The sequence below is a fragment of the Pseudophryne corroboree genome, chromosome 12 (assembly GCF_028390025.1).
Source record: "Pseudophryne corroboree isolate aPseCor3 chromosome 12, aPseCor3.hap2, whole genome shotgun sequence".
In the NCBI taxonomy this organism is placed as follows: domain Eukaryota; kingdom Metazoa; phylum Chordata; class Amphibia; order Anura; family Myobatrachidae; genus Pseudophryne; species Pseudophryne corroboree.
In genome coordinates, this window is record NC_086455.1 from 600831 (window position 1) to 620903 (window position 20073).

The following is a 20073-nucleotide window of genomic DNA, read 5'->3' on the forward strand; positions in this document are numbered from 1 at the left end:
ACAGGTCCCCTTCCGTATATACTGTAAATCACAGGCCCCCTGCCATATATACTGTACATCACAGGCCCCCTGCCATATATACTGTAAATCACAGGCCCCCTTCCGTATATACTGTAAATCACAGGCCCCCTTCCGTATATACTGTAAATCACAGGTCCCCTTCCGTATATACTGTAAATCACAGGCCCCCTGCCATATATACTGTAAATCACAGGCCCCCTGCCGTATATACTGTAAATCACAGGCCCCCTGCCGTATATACTGTAAATCACAGGTCCCCTTCCGTATATACTGTAAATCACAGGTCCCCTTCCGTATATACTGTAAATCACAGGCCCCCTGCCATATATACTGTAAATCACAGGCCTCCTGCCATATATACTGTAAATCACAGGCCCCCTTCCGTATATAATGTAAATCACAGGCCCCCTGCCATATATACTGTAAATCACAGGCCCCCTGCCATATATACTGTAAATCACAGGTCCCCTTCATTATATACTGTAAATCACAGGCCCCTGCCGTATATACTGTAAATCACAGGCCCCCTGCCATATATACTGTACTTCACAGGCCCCCTGCCATATATACTGTAAATCACAGGCCCCCTGCAGTATATACTGTAAATCACAGGCCCCCTGCCATATATACTGTAAATCACAGGCCCCCTGCCATATATACTGTAAATCACAGGTCCCCTTCATTATATACTGTAAATCACAGGCCCCTGCCGTATATACTGTAAATCACAGGCCCCCTGCCATATAAACTGTACTTCACAGGCCCCCTGCCATATATACTGTAAATCACAGGCCCCCTGCAGTATATACTGTAAATCACAGGCCCCCTGCCATATATACTGTAAATCACAGGTCCCCTTCCGTATATACTGTAAATCACAGGCCCCTGCCGTATATACTGTAAATCACAGGCCCCCTGCCATATATACTGTACTTCACAGGCCCCCTGCCATATATACTGTAAATCACAGGCCCCCTGCAGTATATACTGTAAATCACAGACCTCCTGCCATATATACTGTAAATCACAGGCCTCCTGCCATATATACTGTAAATCACAGGCCCCCTGCCGTATATACTGTACTTCACAGGCCCCCTGCAGTATATACTGTAACTCACAGGCCTCCTGCCATATATACTGTAAATCACAGGCCCCCTGCAGTATATATTGTAAATCACAGGCCCCCTGCCATATATACTGTACTTCACAGGCCCTTTGCAGTATATACTGTAAATCACAGGCCCCCTGCAGTATATATTGTAAATCACAGGCCTCCTGCCATATATACTGTAAATCACAGGCCCCCTGCCGTATATACTGTACTTCACAGGCCCCCTGCAGTATATACTGTACTTATCAGGCCTTCTGCAGTATATACTGTAACTCGCAGGTCTCTTGCCATATATACTGTAAATCACAGGCCCCCTGCAGTATATACTGTAAATCACAGGCCCCCTGCCGTATATACTGCAAATCACTGGCCCCCTGCCGTATATACTGCAAATCACAGGCCCCCTGCCATATATACTGTAAATCACAGGTCCCCTGCCGTATATACTGTAAATCACAGGCCCCCTGCCATATATACTGTACTTCACAGGCCCCCTGCAGTATATATACTGTAAATCACAGGCCCCCTGCAGTATATATACTGTAAATCACAGGCCCCCTGCCATATATACTGTAAATCACAGGCCCCCTGCAGTATATACTGTAAAACACAGGTCCCCTGCCGTATATATACTGTAAATCACAGGCCCCCTGCCATATATACTGTACTTCACAGGCCCCCTGCCATATATACTGTAAAACACAGGTCCCCTTCCGTATATACTGTAAATCACAGGCCCCCTGCCGTATATACTGTAAATCACAGGCCCCCTGCCATATATACTGTACTTCACAGGCCCCTTGCAGTATATACTGTAAATCACAGGCCCCCTGCAGTATATACAGTAAATCACAGTCCTCCTGCCATATATACTGTAAATCACAGGCCCCCTGCTGTATATACTGTACTTCACAGGCCCCCTGCAGTATATACTGTAACTCACAGGCCTCCTGCCATATATACTGTAAATCACAGGCCCCCTGCAGTATATACTGTAAATCACAGACCCCCTGCCGTATATACTGCAAATCACAGGCCCCCTGCCAAATATACTGTAAATCACAGGTCCCCTGCCGTATATACTGTAAATCACAGGCCCCCTGCCATATATACTGTAAATCACAGGCCCCCTGCCATATATACTGTACTTCACAGGCCCCCTGCAGTCTATACTGTAAATCACAGGCCCCCTGCAGTATATATACTGTAAATCACAGGCCCCCTGCCATATATACTGTAAATCACAGGCCCCCTGTCATATATACTGTAAATCACAGGTCCCCTTCCGTATATACTGTAAATCACAGCCCCCCTGCCGTATATACTTTAAATCACAGGCCCCCTGCCATATATACTGTACTTCACAGGCCCCTTGCAGTATATACTGTAAATCACAGGCCCCCTGCAGTATATACTGTAAATCACAGGCCCCCTGCAGTATATACTGTAAATCACAGGCCTCCTGCCATATATACTGTAAATCACAGGCCCCCTGCAGTATATACTGTACTTCACAGGCCCCCTGCAGTATATACTGTAAATCACAGGCCCCCTGCAGTATATATACTATGAATCACAGGCCCCCTGCCATATAAAATGTAAATCACAGGCCTCCTGCCATATAAAATGTAAATCACAGGCCCCCTGCAGTATATACTGTACTTCACAGGCCCCCTGCCATATAAACTGTAAATCACAGGTCCCCTGCAGTATATATTGTACTTCACAGGCCCACTGCAGTATATACTGTAACTCACAGGCCTCCTGCCATATATACTGTAAATCACAGGCCCATGCCATATATACTGTAAATCACAGGCCTCCTGCCATATATACTGTAAATCACAGGCCCCTTGCAGTATATACTGTAAATAACAGGCCTCCTGCCATATATACTGTAAATCACAGGCCCCCTGCAGTATATACTGTACTTCACAGGCCCCCTGCAGTATATACTGTAAATCACAGGCCCCCTGCCATATATACTGTAAATCACAGGCCTCCTACCATATATACTGTAAATCACAGGCCTCCTGCCATATATACTGTAAATCACAGGCCCCCTGCCATATATACTGTAAGTCACAGGCACCCTGCCATATATACTGTACTTCACAGGCCCCCTGCAGTATATACTGTACTTCACAGGCCCACTGCCGTATATACTGTAACTCACAGGCCTCCTGCCATATATACTGTAAATCACAGGCCCATGCCATATATACTGTAAATCACAGGCCTCCTGCCATATATACTCTAAATCACAGGCCCCCTGCAGTATATACTGTAACTCACAGGCCTCCTGCCGTATATACTGTAAATCACAGGCCTCCTGCCATATATACTGTAACTCACAGGCCCATGCCATATATACTGTAAATCACAGGCCTCCTGCCATATATACTGTAAATCACAGGCCCCCTGCAGTATATACTGTAAATCACAGGCCCCCTGCCGTATATACTGCAAATCACAGGCCCCCTGCCATATATACTGTAAATTACAGGTCCCCTGCCGTATATACTGTAAATCACAGGCCCCCTGCCATATATACTGTAAATCACAGGCCCCCTGCCATATATACTGTACTTCACAGGCCCCCTGCAGTATATACTGTAAATCACAGGCCCCCTGCAGTATATATACTGTAAATCACAGGCCCCCTGCCATATATACTGTAAATCACAGGCCCCCTGCAGTATATACTGTAAATCACAGGCCCCCTGCCGTATATATACTGTAAATCACAGGCCCCCTGCCATATATACTGTACTTCATAGGCCCCCTGCCATATATACTGTACAACACAGGCCCCTGCCATATATACTGTAAATCACAGGCCCCCTTCCGTATATACTGTAAATCACAGGCCCCCTGCCGTATATACTTTAAATCACAGGCCCCCTGCCATATATACTGTACTTCACAGGCCCCTTGCAGTATATACTGTAAATCACAGGCCCCCTGCAGTATATACTGTAAATCACAGGCCTCCTGCCATATATACTGTAAATCACAGGTCCCCTGCAGTATATACTGTACTTCACAGGCCCCCTGCAGTATATACTGTAAATCACAGGCCCCCTGCAGTATATATACTGTAAATCACAGGCCCCCTGCCATATAAAATGTAAATCACAGGCCTCCTGCCATATAAAATGTAAATCACAGGCCCCCTGCAGTATATACAGTACTTCACAGGCCCCCTGCCATATAAACTGTAAATCACAGGTCCCCTGCAGTATATACTGTGAATCACAGGCCTCCTGCCATATATACTGTAAATCACAGGCCTCCTGCCATATATACTGTAAATCACAGGCCCCCTGCCATATATACTGTAAGTCACAGGCCCCCTGCCATATATACTGTACTTCACAGGCCCCCTGCAGTATATACTGTAACTCACAGGCCTCCTGCCATATATACTGTAACTCACAGGCCCATGCCATATATACTGTAAATCACAGGCCTTCTGCCATATATACTGTAAATCACAGGCCCCCTGCAGTATATACTGTAAATCACAGGCCCCCTGCCGTATATACTGTAAATCACAGGCCTCCTGCCATGTATACTGTAAATCACAGGCCTCCTGCCATACATACTGTAAATCACAGGCCTCCTGCCATATATACTGTAAATCACAGGCCCCCTGCAGTATATATACTGTAAATCACAGGCCCCCTGCCATATATACTATAAATCACAGGCCCCCTGCCATATATACTGTAAATCACAGGCCTCCTGCCATATATACTGTAAATCACAGGCCTCCTGCCATATATACTGTAAATCACAGGCCTCCTGCCATATATACTGTAAATCACAGGCCCCCTGCAGTATATATACTGTAAATCACAGGTCCCCTGCCATATATACTGTAAATCACAGGCCCCTTGCCATATATACTGTACTTCACAGGCCCCTTGCAGTATATACTGTAACTCACAGGCCTCCTGCCATATATACTGTAAATCACAGGCCTCCTGCCATATATACTGTAAATCACAGGCCCCCTGCAGTATATACTGTAACTCACAGGCCTCCTGCCATATATACTGTAAATCACAGGCCTCCTGCCTTATATACTGTAAATCACAGGCCCCCTGCAGTATATAATGTAAATCACAGGCCTCCTGCCATATATACTGTAAATCACAGGCCCCCTGCCATATATACTGTAAACACAGGCCCCCTGCCATATATACTGTAAATCACAGGCCTCCTGCCATATATACTGTAAATCACAGGCCCCCTGCAGTATATACTGTAAATCACAGGCCCCCTGCCGTATATACTGTAAATCACAGGCCCCCTGCCGTATATACTGTAAATCATAGGCCCCCTGCAGTATATACTGTAACTCACAGGCCTCCTGCCATATATACTGTAAATCACAGGCCCCCTGCCGTATATACTGTAAATCACAGGCCCCCTGCAGTATATACTGTAACTCACAGGCCCCCTGCCATATATACTGTAAATCACAGGCCCCCTGCAGTATATACTGTAAATCACAGGCCCCCTGCCGTATATACTGTAACTCACAGGCCTCCTGCCATATATACTGTAAATCACAGGCCTCCTGCCATATATACTGTAAATCACAGGCCCCCTGCCATATATACTGTAAATCACTGGTCCCCTGCCGTATATATACTGTAAATAACAGGCCCCCGGCTGTATATATACTGTAAATCACTTGCCCCGTGCCATATATACTGTAAATCACAGGCCCCCTGCAGCATATATACTGTAAATCACAGGCCCCCTGCCATATATACTGTAAATCACTGGTCCCCTGCCATATACTGTATACCGTACATCACAGACCCCCTGCCGTATATACCATAGTGTATCACAGTCCCCTGCCGTATATACCATAATGTATCACAGTCCCCTGCCGTATATACCATAGTACAGGTCTGTCTCCTTCCCATATATAACATAAGAGTATCACAGGCCCCCTCCTGTATATACCATAGTACAATGCTGTCTCCTGTATATACCACAGTATGTGGCTGTCTCCCTCCTGTATACACCACAGTACGTAGCTGTCTCCCTTCTGTATATACCACAGTGCATAGCTGTCTCCCTTCTGTATATACCACAGTGCATAGCTGTCTCCCTTCTGTATACACCACAGTACATCGCTGTCTCCCTCCTGTATATACCACAGTACGTAGCTGTCTCCCTCCTGTATATACCACAGTACGTAGCTGTCTCCCTTCTGTATATACCACAGTACGTAGCTGTCTCCCTCCTGTATATACCACAGTACGTAGCTGTCTCCCTCCTTTATATACCACAGTGCATAGCTGTCTCCCTCCTGTATATACCACAGTACGTAGCTGTCTCCCTCCTGTATATACCACAGTACGTAGCTGTCTCCCTTCTGTATATACCACAGTACGTAGCTGTCTCCCTCCTTTATATACCACAGTGCATAACTGTCTCCCTCCTGTATATACCACAGTACGTAGCTGTCTCCCTCCTGTATATACCACAGTACGTAGCTGTCTCCCTTCTGTATATACCACAGTACGTAGCTGTCTCCCTCCTGTATATACCACAGTACGTAGCTGTCTCCCTTCTGTATATACCACAGTACGTAGCTGTCTCCCTCCTGTATATACCACAGTACGTGGCTGTCTCCCTCCTGTATATACCACAGTATGTGGCTGTCTCCCTCCTGTATATACCACAGTACATCGCTGTCTCCCTCCCGTATATACCACAGTACGTAGCTGTCTCCCTCCTGTATATACCACAGTACGTGGCTGTCTCCCTTCTGTATATACCACAGTACGTAGCTGTCTCCCTCCTGTATACACCACAGTACGTAGCTGTCTCCCTCCTGTATATACCACAGTACGTAGCTGTCTCCCTCCTGTATACACCACAGTACGTGGCTGTCTCCCTCCCGTATATACCACAGTACGTAGCTGTCTCCCTCCCGTATATACCACAGTACGTAGCTGTCTTCCTCCTGTATATACCACAGTACATAGCTGTCTCTCTCCCGTATATACCACAGTACGTAGCTGTCTCCCTACTGTATATACCACAGTACGTAGCTGTCTCCCTCCCGTATATACCACAGTACGTAGCTGTCTCTCTCCCGTATATACCACAGTACGTAGCTGTCTACCTCCCGTATATACCACAGTACGTAGCTGTCTCCCTCTCGTATATACCACAGTACGTAGCTGTCTCCCTCCCGTATATACCACAGTATGTAGCTGTCTCCCTCCTGTATATACCACAGTACGTAGCTGTCTCCCTCCTGTATATACCACAGTACGTAGCTGTCTCCCTCCCGTATATACCACAGTACGTAGCTGTCTCCCTCCTGTATATACCACAGTACGTAGCTGTCTCCCTCCCGTATATACCACAGTACGTAGCTGTCTCCCTCCTGTATATACCACAGTACGTGGCTGTCTCCCTCCTGTATATACCACAGTACGTAGCTGTCTCCCTCCCGTATATACCACAGTACGTAGCTGTTTCCCTTCTGTATATACCACAGTACGTAGCTGTCTCCCTACTGTATATACCACAGTACGTAGCTGTCTCCCTTCTGTATATACCACAGTACGTAGCTGTCTCCCTTCTGTATATACCACAGTACGTGGCTGTCTCCCTCCTGTATATACCACAGTACGTAGCTGTCTCCCTTCTGTATATACCACAGTACGTAGCTGTCTCCCTCCTGTATATACCACAGTACGTAGCTGTCTCCCTTCTGTATATACCACAGTACGTAGCTGTCTCCCTCCTGTATATACCACAGTACGTAGCTGTCTCCCTTCTGTATATACCACAGTACGTGGCTGTCTCCTGTATATACCACAGTACGTAGCTGTCTCCCTCCTGTATATACCACAGTACGTAGCTGTCTCCCTTCTGTATATACCACAGTACGTAGCTGTCTCCCTTCTGTATATACCACAGTACGTAGCTGTCTCCCTCCTGTATATACCACAGTACGTAGCTTTCTCCCTTCTGTATATACCACAGTACGTAGCTTTCTCCCTCCTGTATACACCACAGTACGTAGCTGTCTCCCTTCTGTATATACCACAGTACGTGGCTGTCTCCCTTCTGTATATACCACAGTACGTAGCTGTCTTCCTCCCGTATACACCACAGTACGTAGCTGTCTCCCTTCTGTATATACCACAGTACGTAGCTGTCTCCCTACTGTATATACCACAGTACGTAGCTGTCTTCCTCCCGTATACACCACAGTACGTGGCTGTCTCCCTTCTGTATATACCACAGTACGTAGCTGTCTTCCTCCCGTATACACCACAGTACGTAGCTTTCTCCCTTCTGTATATACCACAGTACGTAGCTGTCTCCCTCCTGTATATACCACAGTATGTGGCTGTCTCCCTTCTGTATATACCACAGTACGTGGCTGTCTCCCTTCTGTATATACCACATTACGTAGCTGTCTTCCTCCCGTATACACCACAGTACGTCGCTGTCTCCCTTCTGTATATACCACAGTACGTAGCTGTCTCCCTCCTGTATATACCACAGTACGTAGCTGTCTTCCTCCCGTATACACCACAGTACGTAGCTGTCTCCCTTCTGTATATACCACAGTACGTAGCTGTCTCCCTTCTGTATATACCACAGTACGTAGCTTTCTCCCTTCTGTATATACCACAGTACGTAGCTGTCTCCCTTCTGTATATACCACAGTACGTAGCTGTCTCCCTCCCGTATATACCACAGTACGTAGCTGTCTCCCTCCCGTATATACCACAGTACGTAGCTGTCTCCCTTCTGTATATACCACAGTACGTAGCTGTCTCCCTCCCGTATACACCACAGTACGTGGCTGTCTCCCTCCCGTATATACCACAGTACGTAGCTGTCTTCCTCCCGTATACACCACAGTACGTAGCTGTCTCCCTCCCGTATATACCACAGTATGTAGCTGTCTCCCTCCTGTATATACCACAGTACGTAGCTGTCTCCCTCCTATATATACCACAGTACGTAGCTGTCTCCCTCCCGTATACACCACAGTACGTAGCTGTCTCCCTTCTGTATATACCACAGTACGTAGCTGTCTCCCTCCTGTATATACCACAGTACGTAGCTGTCTCCCTCCTGTATATACCACAGTACGTGGCTGTCTCCCTCCTGTATATACCACAGTACGTAGCTGTCTCCCTCCCGTATATACCACAGTACGTAGCTGTTTCCCTTCTGTATATACCACAGTACGTAGCTGTCTCCCTACTGTATATACCACAGTACGTAGCTGTCTCCCTTCTGTATATACCACAGTACGTAGCTGTCTCCCTTCTGTATATACCACAGTACGTGGCTGTCTCCCTCCTGTATATACCACAGTACGTAGCTGTCTCCCTTCTGTATATACCACAGTACGTAGCTGTCTCCCTCCTGTATATACCACAGTACGTAGCTGTCTCCCTTCTGTATATACCACAGTACGTAGCTGTCTCCCTCCTGTATATACCACAGTACGTAGCTGTCTCCCTTCTGTATATACCACAGTACGTGGCTGTCTCCTGTATATACCACAGTACGTAGCTGTCTCCCTCCTGTATATACCACAGTACGTAGCTGTCTCCCTTCTGTATATACCACAGTACGTAGCTGTCTCCCTTCTGTATATACCACAGTACGTAGCTGTCTCCCTCCTGTATATTCCACAGTACGTAGCTTTCTCCCTTCTGTATATACCACAGTACGTAGCTTTCTCCCTCCTGTATACACCACAGTACGTAGCTGTCTCCCTTCTGTATATACCACAGTACGTGGCTGTCTCCCTTCTGTATATACCACAGTACGTAGCTGTCTTCCTCCCGTATACACCACAGTACGTAGCTGTCTCCCTTCTGTATATACCACAGTACGTAGCTGTCTCCCTACTGTATATACCACAGTACGTAGCTGTCTTCCTCCCGTATACACCACAGTACGTGGCTGTCTCCCTTCTGTATATACCACAGTACGTAGCTGTCTTCCTCCCGTATACACCACAGTACGTAGCTTTCTCCCTTCTGTATATACCACAGTACGTAGCTGTCTCCCTCCTGTATATACCACAGTACGTAGCTGTCTCCCTTCTGTATATACCACAGTACGTGGCTGTCTCCCTTCTGTATATACCACATTACGTAGCTGTCTTCCTCCCGTATACACCACAGTACGTCGCTGTCTCCCTTCTGTATATACCACAGTACGTAGCTGTCTCCCTCCTGTATATACCACAGTACGTAGCTGTCTTCCTCCCGTATACACCACAGTACGTAGCTGTCTCCCTTCTGTATATACCACAGTACGTAGCTGTCTCCCTTCTGTATATACCACAGTACGTAGCTTTCTCCCCTCTGTATATACCACAGTACGTAGCTGTCTCCCTTCTGTATATACCACAGTACGTAGCTGTCTCCCTCCCGTATATACCACAGTACGTAGCTGTCTCCCTCCCGTATATACCACAGTACGTAGCTGTCTCCCTTCTGTATATACCACAGTACGTAGCTGTCTCCCTCCTGTATATACCACAGTACGTAGCTCCCTCCCTCCTGTATATACCACAGTACGTGGCTGTCTCCCTCCCGTATATACCACAGTACGTAGCTGTCTCCCTCCCGTATATACCACAGTACGTAGCTGTCTCCCTCCCGTATATACCACAGTACGTGGCTGTCTCCCTCCTGTATATACCACAGTACGTAGCTGTCTCCCTCCTGTATATACCACAGTACGTAGCTGTCTCCCTCCTGTATATACCACAGTACGTAGCTGTCTTCCTCCTGTATATACCACAGTACGTAGCTGTCTCCCTCCTTTATATACCACAGTACGTAGCTGTCTCCCTCCTGTATATACCACAGTACGTAGCTGTCTCCCTCCCGTATATACCACAGTACGTGGCTGTCTCCCTCCTGTATATACCACAGTACGTAGCTGTCTCCCTCCTGTATATACCACAGTACGTAGCTGTCTCCCTCCTGTATATACCACAGTACGTAGCTGTCTCCCTCCTGTATATACCACAGTACGTAGCTGTCTCCCTCCCGTATATACCACAGTACGTGGCTGTCTCCCTCCTGTATATACCACAGTACGTAGCTGTCTCCCTCCTGTATATACCACAGTACGTAGCTGTCTCCCTCCTGTATATACCACAGTACGTAGCTGTCTCCCTCCTGTATATACCACAGTACGTAGCTGTCTCCCTCCTGTATATACCACAGTACGTAGCTGTCTCCCTCCTGTATATACCACAGTACGTGGCTGCCAGGGTGATAGCTCCTAGTATCTTACGGCTGCGCTTTTCCCGCTGCCTGATGTGAAGACGACAGAGAAGGAGTAGGGAGTACTCACCACCATCTTGCTGATGTACACCCAGCAATCCTCCGGGAATTCCTGCAGCATCGGCACCAGGAACTGCAGACACCCGTCCCAGTGGCAGAGCAACAACATCATCCCGATGAGGTTAAAGATCCGCACCACTGCGCTGGCCAGGTCATAGGTCATGTGGAAGATCTGACAGCAAGAGAAAGGGGCAGATTTATACCGCATCCTGTCCTGGACTGGGGGTAACTGAGCACCTGGGTAACACCATGCTGCACTGCAGGGGGGCAGATGTAACATGTGCAGAGAGTTAGGTGTGGGAGGAGCGTGTCCTAGCTCAGAGCCACATTGCAGTGTGAGAATAAAGCTGTCCAGCATGTGTGGACTACATGCAGAAGCAGCCAGTAACTGAGCACCTGGCTAACACCACGATGCACTGCAGGTGGGGCAGATGTAACATGTGCAGAGAGAGTTAGATTTGGGTGGCGTGTTCACACTGAAATCTAAATTGCAGTGTAAAAATAAAGCAGCCAGTATTTACCCTGCACATAAACAATATAACCCACCCAAATCTAACTCTCTCTGCACATGTTATATCTGCCTCTCCTGCAGTGCACATGGGCCCTCATTCCGAGTTGTTCGCTCGCAAGGCGATTTTAGCAGAGTTACACACGCTAAGCCGCCGCCTACTGGGAGTGTATCTTAGCTTCTTAAAATTGCGACCGATGTATTCGCAATATTGCGATTACAAACTACTTAGCAGTTTCTGAGTAGCTTCAACCTTACTCGGCATCTGCGATCAGTTCAGTGCTTGTCGTTCCTGGTTTGACGTCACAAACACACCCAGCGTTCGGCCAGACACTCCTCCGTTTCTCCAGCCACTCCCGCGTTTTTTCCGGAAACGGTAGCGTTTTTATTCACACGCCCATAAAACGCGGTGTTTCCGCCCAGTAACACCCATTTCCTGTCAATCACACTACGATCGCCGGAGCGAAGAAAAAGCCGTGAGTAAAAATACTTTCTTCATAGTAAAGTTACTTGGCGCAGTCGCAGTGCGAACATTGCGCATGCGTACTAAGCAGAAAAACGCTGCGATGCGAAGAAAATTACAGAGCGAACGACTCGGAATGAGGGCCCTGGTTTTGTCCATTAGAGGAAAAGTTTGCTTTTGCAATCAACCTTGAATTAGTCCCTTAATGCATGTATTTGCAGCATAGAGTGTTCCAAATACATATTGAGTATCCCTTATCCAAAATGCTTGGGACCAGAGGTATTTTGGATATGGGATTTTTCCGTATTTTGGAATAATTGCATACCATAATGAGATATCATGGTGATGGGACCTAAATCTAAGCACAGAATGCATTTATGTTACATATACACCTTATATACACAGCCTGAAGGTCATTTAATACAATATTTTTTATAACTTTGAGTATTAAACAAAGTTTGTGTACATTGAGCCATCAGAAAACAAAAGTTTCACTATCTCACTCTCACCCAAAAAAGTCCGTATTTCGGATATTTGGATATGGGATACTCAACCTGTACAAAGTTGCTGGCTCATTTCTGCTTTACTCCATCTCAGAATCAGAGCTTGTCATCTCTCATGCATCATGTCATAATAATGTTGTAATACAGGTTGAGTATCCCATATCCAAATATTCCGAAATACGGACTTTTTTGAGTGAGAGTGAGATAGTGAAACCTTTGTTTTCTGATGGCTCAATGTACACAAAGTTATTAAAAATATTGTATAAAATGACCTTCAGGCTGTGTGTATAAGGTGCATATGTAACATAAATGCATTCTGTGCTTAGATTTAGGTCCCATCACCATAATATCTCGTTATGGTATGTAATTATTCCAAAATACGGAAAAATCCCATATCCAAAATACCTCTGGTCCCAAGCATTTTGGATAAGGGAGACTCAACCTGTATCAACAGGAAGCCTGTGCCCAACATGTACACAGCCCTAGTGCTAGGTGTTATTCACCATATATCCAACCTAAGCACATACCTAGGGCCAGGACATTATATATCATGCAGACAACCTAAGCACATACCTAGGGCCAGGACTATATATATCATGCAGACAACCTAAGCACATACCTAGGGCCAGGACTATATATATCATGCAGACAACCTAAGCACATACCTAGGGCCAGGACTATATATATCATGCAGACAACCTAAGCACATACCTAGGGCCAGAACTACAGTATATATCATGCAGACAACCTAAGCACATTCCTAGGGCCAGGACTATATATATCATGCAGACAACCTAAGCACATACCTAGGGCCAAGACTATATATATATATATATATCATGCAGACAACCTAAGCACATACCTAGGGCCAAGACTATATATATCATGCATACAACCTAAGCACATACCTAGGGCCAGAACTACAGTATATATCATGCAGACAACCTAAGCACATTCCTAGGGCCAGGACTATATATATCATGCAGACAACCTAAGCACATACCTATGGCCAAGACTATATATATATATCATGCAGACAACCTAAGCACATACCTAGGGCCAGGACTATATATATTATGCAGACAACCTAAGCACATACCTAGGGCCAGGATATATATATCATGCAGACAACCTAAGCACATACCTAGGGCCAGGACTACAGTATATATCATGCAGACAACCTAAGCACATACCTAGGGCCAGGACTATATATATCATGCAGACAACCTAAGCACATACCTAGGGCCAGGACTATATATATTATGCAGACAACCTAAGCACATACCTAGGGCCAGGATATATATATATCATGCAGACAACCTAAGCACATACCTAGGGCCAGGACTACAGTATATATCATGCAGACAACCTAAGCACATACCTAGGGCCAGGACTATATATATCATGCAGACAACCTAAGCACATACCTAGGGCCAAGACTATATATATATATATATATATATATCATGCAGACAACCTAAGCACATACCTAGGGCCAGGACTATATATATTATGCAGACAACCTAAGCACATACCTAGGGCCAGGATATATATATCATGCAGACAACCTAAGCACATACCTAGGGCCAGAACTACAGTATATATCATGCAGACAACCTAAGGACATACCTAGGGCCAGGACTATATATATCATGCAGACAACCTAAGCACATACCTAGGGCCAATACTATATATATCATGCAGACAACCTAAGCACATACCTAGGGCCAAGACTATATATATCATGCAGACAACCTAAGCACATACCTAGGGCCAAGACTATATATATCATGCAGACAACCTAAGCACATACCTAGGGCCAGGACTATATATATCATGCAGACAACCTAAGCACATACCTAGGGCCAAGACTATATATATCATGCAGACAACCTAAGCACATACCTAGGGCCAGGACTATATATATCATGCAGACAACCTAAGCACATACCTAAGGCCAGGACTACAGTATATATCATGCAGACAACCTAAGCACATACCTAGGGCCAGGACTACAGTATATATCATGCAGACAACCTAAGCACATACCTAGGGCCAGGACTACAGTATACAGTATATATCATGCAGACAACCTTGGCACATACGTAGGGCCAGGACTACAGTATACAGTATATAGACACACACACACACCGGCATCTGCCCCTTGCACTGCCTGGCAGACTACAGCCTCCCGGTCACACCTCACACTCATGGGCTGAGGCACTGCATAGATGTGTGCACAGTGACCACATGCTCCGTACATGACCTTCTTACCTCCTCCCATTGGTGGATGTATCGGATGAGCCGGGACAGCCGGAGCAGTCGGAGAAGACTGAGAATTTTGGTGAACCTGACAATTCGGAGGGCCCGGGCTGTCTTGTACACCTCAGAGTCCACGCGGGTTTCCAGGTCCACGATGAGGAATATATAATCCACAGGGATGGAAGACACAAAATCCACCAGAAACCAGCTCTTTAGATATTTCATCTTGATGGTGTGTGGGTCCAAAATGATCTCTGTGTTGTCCTCAACCACAATGCCTGTCCGGAAATTCAGGACCAGGTCAGCTAAGAAGAAGGTGTCGGAGAGGACGTTAAACACAATCCAGGGCGGGGTGTTCTCATCCTTGAAGAATGTGATTCCCACTGGAAGGATTATCAGGTTCCCAACCATGAGCAGAAGCATAATTAGATCCCAATAGAACCTGAAGAAAGGGGAGAAGGAAGAAACGGAGAGGGAAGAGAAGGCAACAGTCAAGTCCTAGACTCAGAAGACAGGTGAAGACAATGATAGAAAACGTAGAACTGAAGAAACTGCAGATATTACATATTGTGAATTCTTCCCCGTACTCTATGTCCGGCAGAGGAGCCGAGTCTAACCGGCTGCACCGGGTACGGGTCATTAGGGCCACAAGACTTAGGTCAACAGTCATTAGGTCCACATGTGTTTTTGTACTTTTTTGGGGTGTCGCTTTCTTCGTAGAGTGACCGGGAACCCCAATTAGTGCACCATGTCCCCTCACGTGGCTCATTGAGCTCACCATGCTTCGGGCAGGGTGACTCGCTCCACTACCGCTGCGCTCGGTAGATTACTATTACCCAATCGTAATCCACGTGGATTGTAAAGTATGATAGAGTTAAAAACAAAGGTGAAAAACTCATGTTGGCCGTGCCGAACTAACCAATAGTGGTCAACCTAATGACCGTATCCCATCAGAGCAGTGACCAGGGCAGGGAGAAGGAGACTATGGAACAGGTGCAGAGCTCAGGGAGGAGGAGACTATGGAACAGGTGCAGAGCTCAGGGAGGAGGAGACTATGGAAAAGGTGCAGAGCTCAGGGAGAAGGAGACTATGGAAAAGGTGCAGAGCTCAGGGAGAAGGAGACTATGGAAAAGGTGCAGAGCTCAGGAAGGAGGAGACTATGGAACAGGTGCAGAGCTCAGGGAGGAGGAGACTATGGAAAAGGTGCAGAGCTCAGGGAGAAGGAGACTATAAAACAGGTGCAGAGCTCAGGGAGAAGGAGACTATGGAACAGGTGCAGAGCTCAGCGAGAAGGAGACTATGGAACAGGTGCAGAGCTCAGGGAGAAGGAGACTATGGAAAAGGTGCAGAGCTCAGGGAGGAGGAGACTATGGAACAGGTGCAGAGCTCAGGGAGGAGGAGACTATGGAAAAGGTGCAGAGCTCAGGGAGAAGAAGACTATGGAAAAGGTGCAGAGCTCAGGGAGAAGGAGACTATGGAAAAGGTGCAGAGCTCAGGAAGGAGGAGACTATGGAACAGGTGCAGAGCTCAGGGAGGAGGAGACTATGGAAAAGGTGCAGAGCTCAGGGAGAAGGAGACTATAAAACAGGTGCAGAGCTCAGGGAGGAGAAGACTATGGAACAGGTGCAGAGCTCAGCGAGAAGGAGACTATGGAACAGGTGCAGAGCTCAGGGAGAAGGAGACTATGGAACAGGTGCAGAGCTCAGGGAGAAGGAGACTATGAAACAGGTGCAGAGCTCAGGGAGAAGGAGACTATGGAACAGGTGCAGAGCTCAGGGAGAAGGAGACTATGGAACAGGTGCAGAGCTCAGGGAGAAGGAGACTATGGAAAAGGTGCAGAGCTCAGGGAGAAGGAGACTATGGAAAAGGTGCAGAGCTCAGGGAGAAGGAGACTATGGAACAGGTGCAGAGCTCAGGGAGAAGGAGACTATGGAACAGGTGCAGAGCTCAGGGAGAAGGAGACTATGGAACAGGTGCAGAGCTCAGGGAGAAGGAGACTATGGAAAAGGTGCAGAGCTCAGGGAGGAGGAGACTATGGAACAGGTGCAGAGCTCAGGGAGGAGGAGACTATGGAAAAGGTGCAGAGCTCAGGGAGAAGAAGACTATGGAAAAGGTGCAGAGCTCAGGGAGAAGGAGACTATGGAAAAGGTGCAGAGCTCAGGAAGGAGGAGACTATGGAACAGGTGCAGAGCTCAGGGAGGAGGAGACTATGGAAAAGGTGCAGAGCTCAGGGAGAAGGAGACTATAAAACAGGTGCAGAGCTCAGGGAGGAGAAGACTATGGAACAGGTGCAGAGCTCAGCGAGAAGGAGACTATGGAACAGGTGCAGAGCTCAGGGAGAAGGAGACTATGGAACAGGTGCAGAGCTCAGGGAGAAGGAGACTATGAAACAGGTGCAGAGCTCAGGGAGAAGGAGACTATGGAACAGGTGCAGAGCTCAGGGAGAAGGAGACTATGGAACAGGTGCAGAGCTCAGGGAGAAGGAGACTATGGAAAAGGTGCAGAGCTCAGGGAGAAGGAGACTATGGAAAAGGTGCAGAGCTCAGGGAGAAGGAGACTATGGAACAGGTGCAGAGCTCAGGGAGAAGGAGACTATGGAACAGGTGCAGAGCTCAGGGAGAAGGAGACTATGGAACAGGTGCAGAGCTCAGGGAGAAGGAGACTATGGAACAGGTGCAGAGCTCAGGGAGAAGGAGACTATGGATGGGAACAGGTGCAGAGCTCAGGGAGAAGGAGACTATGGAACAGGTGCAGAGCTCAGGGAGAAGGAGACTATGGAACAGGTGCAGAGCTCAGGGAGAAGGCGACTATGGGACAGGTGCAGAGCTCAGGGATAAGGAGACTATGGAAAAGGTGCAGAGCTCAGGGAGAAGGAGACTATGGAAAAGGTGCAGAGCTCAGGGAGGAGGAGACTCCGGGCCCGTTATCTGCAGCCTAACCCTAACCCTTCCGGCAGTGCCTAACCCTAACCTTACCCCTAGTGCCTAACCCTAACCTCTCCCTGCAGCCTAACCCTCCCTGCACTGCCTAACCCTAACCTTACCCCTAGTGCCCAACCCTAACCTCTCCCTGCAGCCTAATCCTAACCCTCCCCGGCAGTGCCTAACCCTAACCTTACCCCTAGTGCCCAACCCTAACCTCTCCCTGCAGCCTAATCCTAACCCTCCCCGGCAGTGCCTAACCCTAACCTTACCCCTAGTGCCTAACCCTAACCTCTCCCTGCAGCCTAATCCTAACCCTCGCTGCACTGCCTAACCCTAAACTTACCCCTAGTGCCTAACCCTAACCTCTCCCTGCAGCCTAACCCTAACCCTCCCCGGCAGTGCCTAACCCTAACCTTACCCCTAGTGCCCAACCCTAACCTCTCCCTGCAGCCTAATCCTAACCCTCCCGGCAGTGCCTAACCCTAACCTTACCCCAAGTGCCTAACCCTAACCTTACCCCTAGTGCCTAACCCTAACCTCTCTCTACAGCCTAACTCTTCCGGGAGTGCCTAACCCTAACCTTACCCCTAGTGCCTAACCCTAACCTCTCCTTGCAGCCTAACCCTAACCCTCCCGGCAGTGCCTAACCCTAACCTTACCCCTAGTGCCTAACCATAACCTCTCTCTGCAGCCTAACTCTTCCGGGAGTGCCTAACCCTAACCTCTCCCTGCAGCCTAACCCTAACCTTACCCCTAGTGCCTAACCCTAACCTCTCCCTGCAGCCTAACCCTTCCAGCAGTGCCTAACCCTAACCTTACCCCTACTGCCTAACCCTAACCTCTCTCTGCAGCCCAACCCTAACCCTCCCCCTCCCAGCAGTGCCTAACCTTAACCCTAGTGCCTAACCCTAACCTCTCCCTGCAGCCCAACCCTAACCCCCCTGGAGAGCTTATCCCTAAACTTACCTCTAGTGCCTAACCCTAACCTCTCCCTACAGCCCAACCATAACCCTCCCGGCAGTGCCTAACTCTAACCTTACCGCTATTGCCTAAACATAACCTTATGCCTACTGCCTAATCCCTTACCTTGTCCCTACTGCCTAACCCTAACCTTATCTCTACTGCCTAATCCCTTACCTTGTCCCTACTGCCTAACCCTAACTGTATCCGTACTGCCTAACCCTAACCTTATCCCTACTGCCTAACCCTAACCTTATCCCTACTGCCTAACCTTATCCCTACTGCCTAACCCTAACCTTACCCCTACTGCCTAACCCTAACCTTATCCCTACTGCCTAACCCTAACCTTATCCCTACTGCCTAACCTTATCCCTACTGCCTAACCCTAACCTTATCCCTACTGCATAACCCTAACCTTATCCCTACTGCCTAACCTTATCCCTACTGCCTAACCCTAACCTTACCCCTACTGCCTAACCCTAACCTTATCCCTACTGCCTAACCCTAACCTTATCCCTACTGCCTAACCTTATCCCTACTGCCTAACCCTAACCTTATCCCTACTGCCTAACTCTAACCTTATCCTTACTGCCTAAACTTATCCCTACTGCCTTACCCTAACCTTATACCTACTGTCTAAACCAGGGGTGGGGAACCTCCGGCCCGCGGGCCGTATAAGGACCGCAAAGCCGTTTGCTCCGGCCCACCCGCTTCTCCCAGTGAGACACGCCGCCGCTCAGTCCGGCGGCAGCGTGTCTCAGCTGTCAGTGTCAGGACAGGGAGGAGAGCGCGGCGGCGGCGTGTAGAACTTGAAACCAGCCGCCGGTTCGTGAGCCAATCAGAGCTCGCGGACCGGCAGCCAATCAGGAGCCGCGGCTGCCGGTCCGCGAGCTCTGATTGGCACTTGAACCGGCGGCTGGTATCAAGTCCTACACGCCGCCGCCC

At 47.9% G+C, this 20073-nt stretch overlaps 1 protein-coding gene across 1 annotated transcript in view; it reads right to left on the minus strand.

The window, feature by feature from the left end:
• HCN3 (hyperpolarization activated cyclic nucleotide gated potassium channel 3) overlaps positions 1 to 20073 on the minus strand; it is a 61451-nt gene that overhangs the window by 34181 nt on the left and 7197 nt on the right. The window contains exons 2-3 of the mRNA XM_063946615.1: positions 15257 to 15686; positions 11519 to 11680 (exon numbers count right to left, since the gene is read on the minus strand). Of these exons, the coding sequence (XP_063802685.1) occupies positions 11519 to 11680; positions 15257 to 15686 (592 nt within the window). The remainder of the gene's footprint in view (positions 1 to 11518; positions 11681 to 15256; positions 15687 to 20073) is intronic.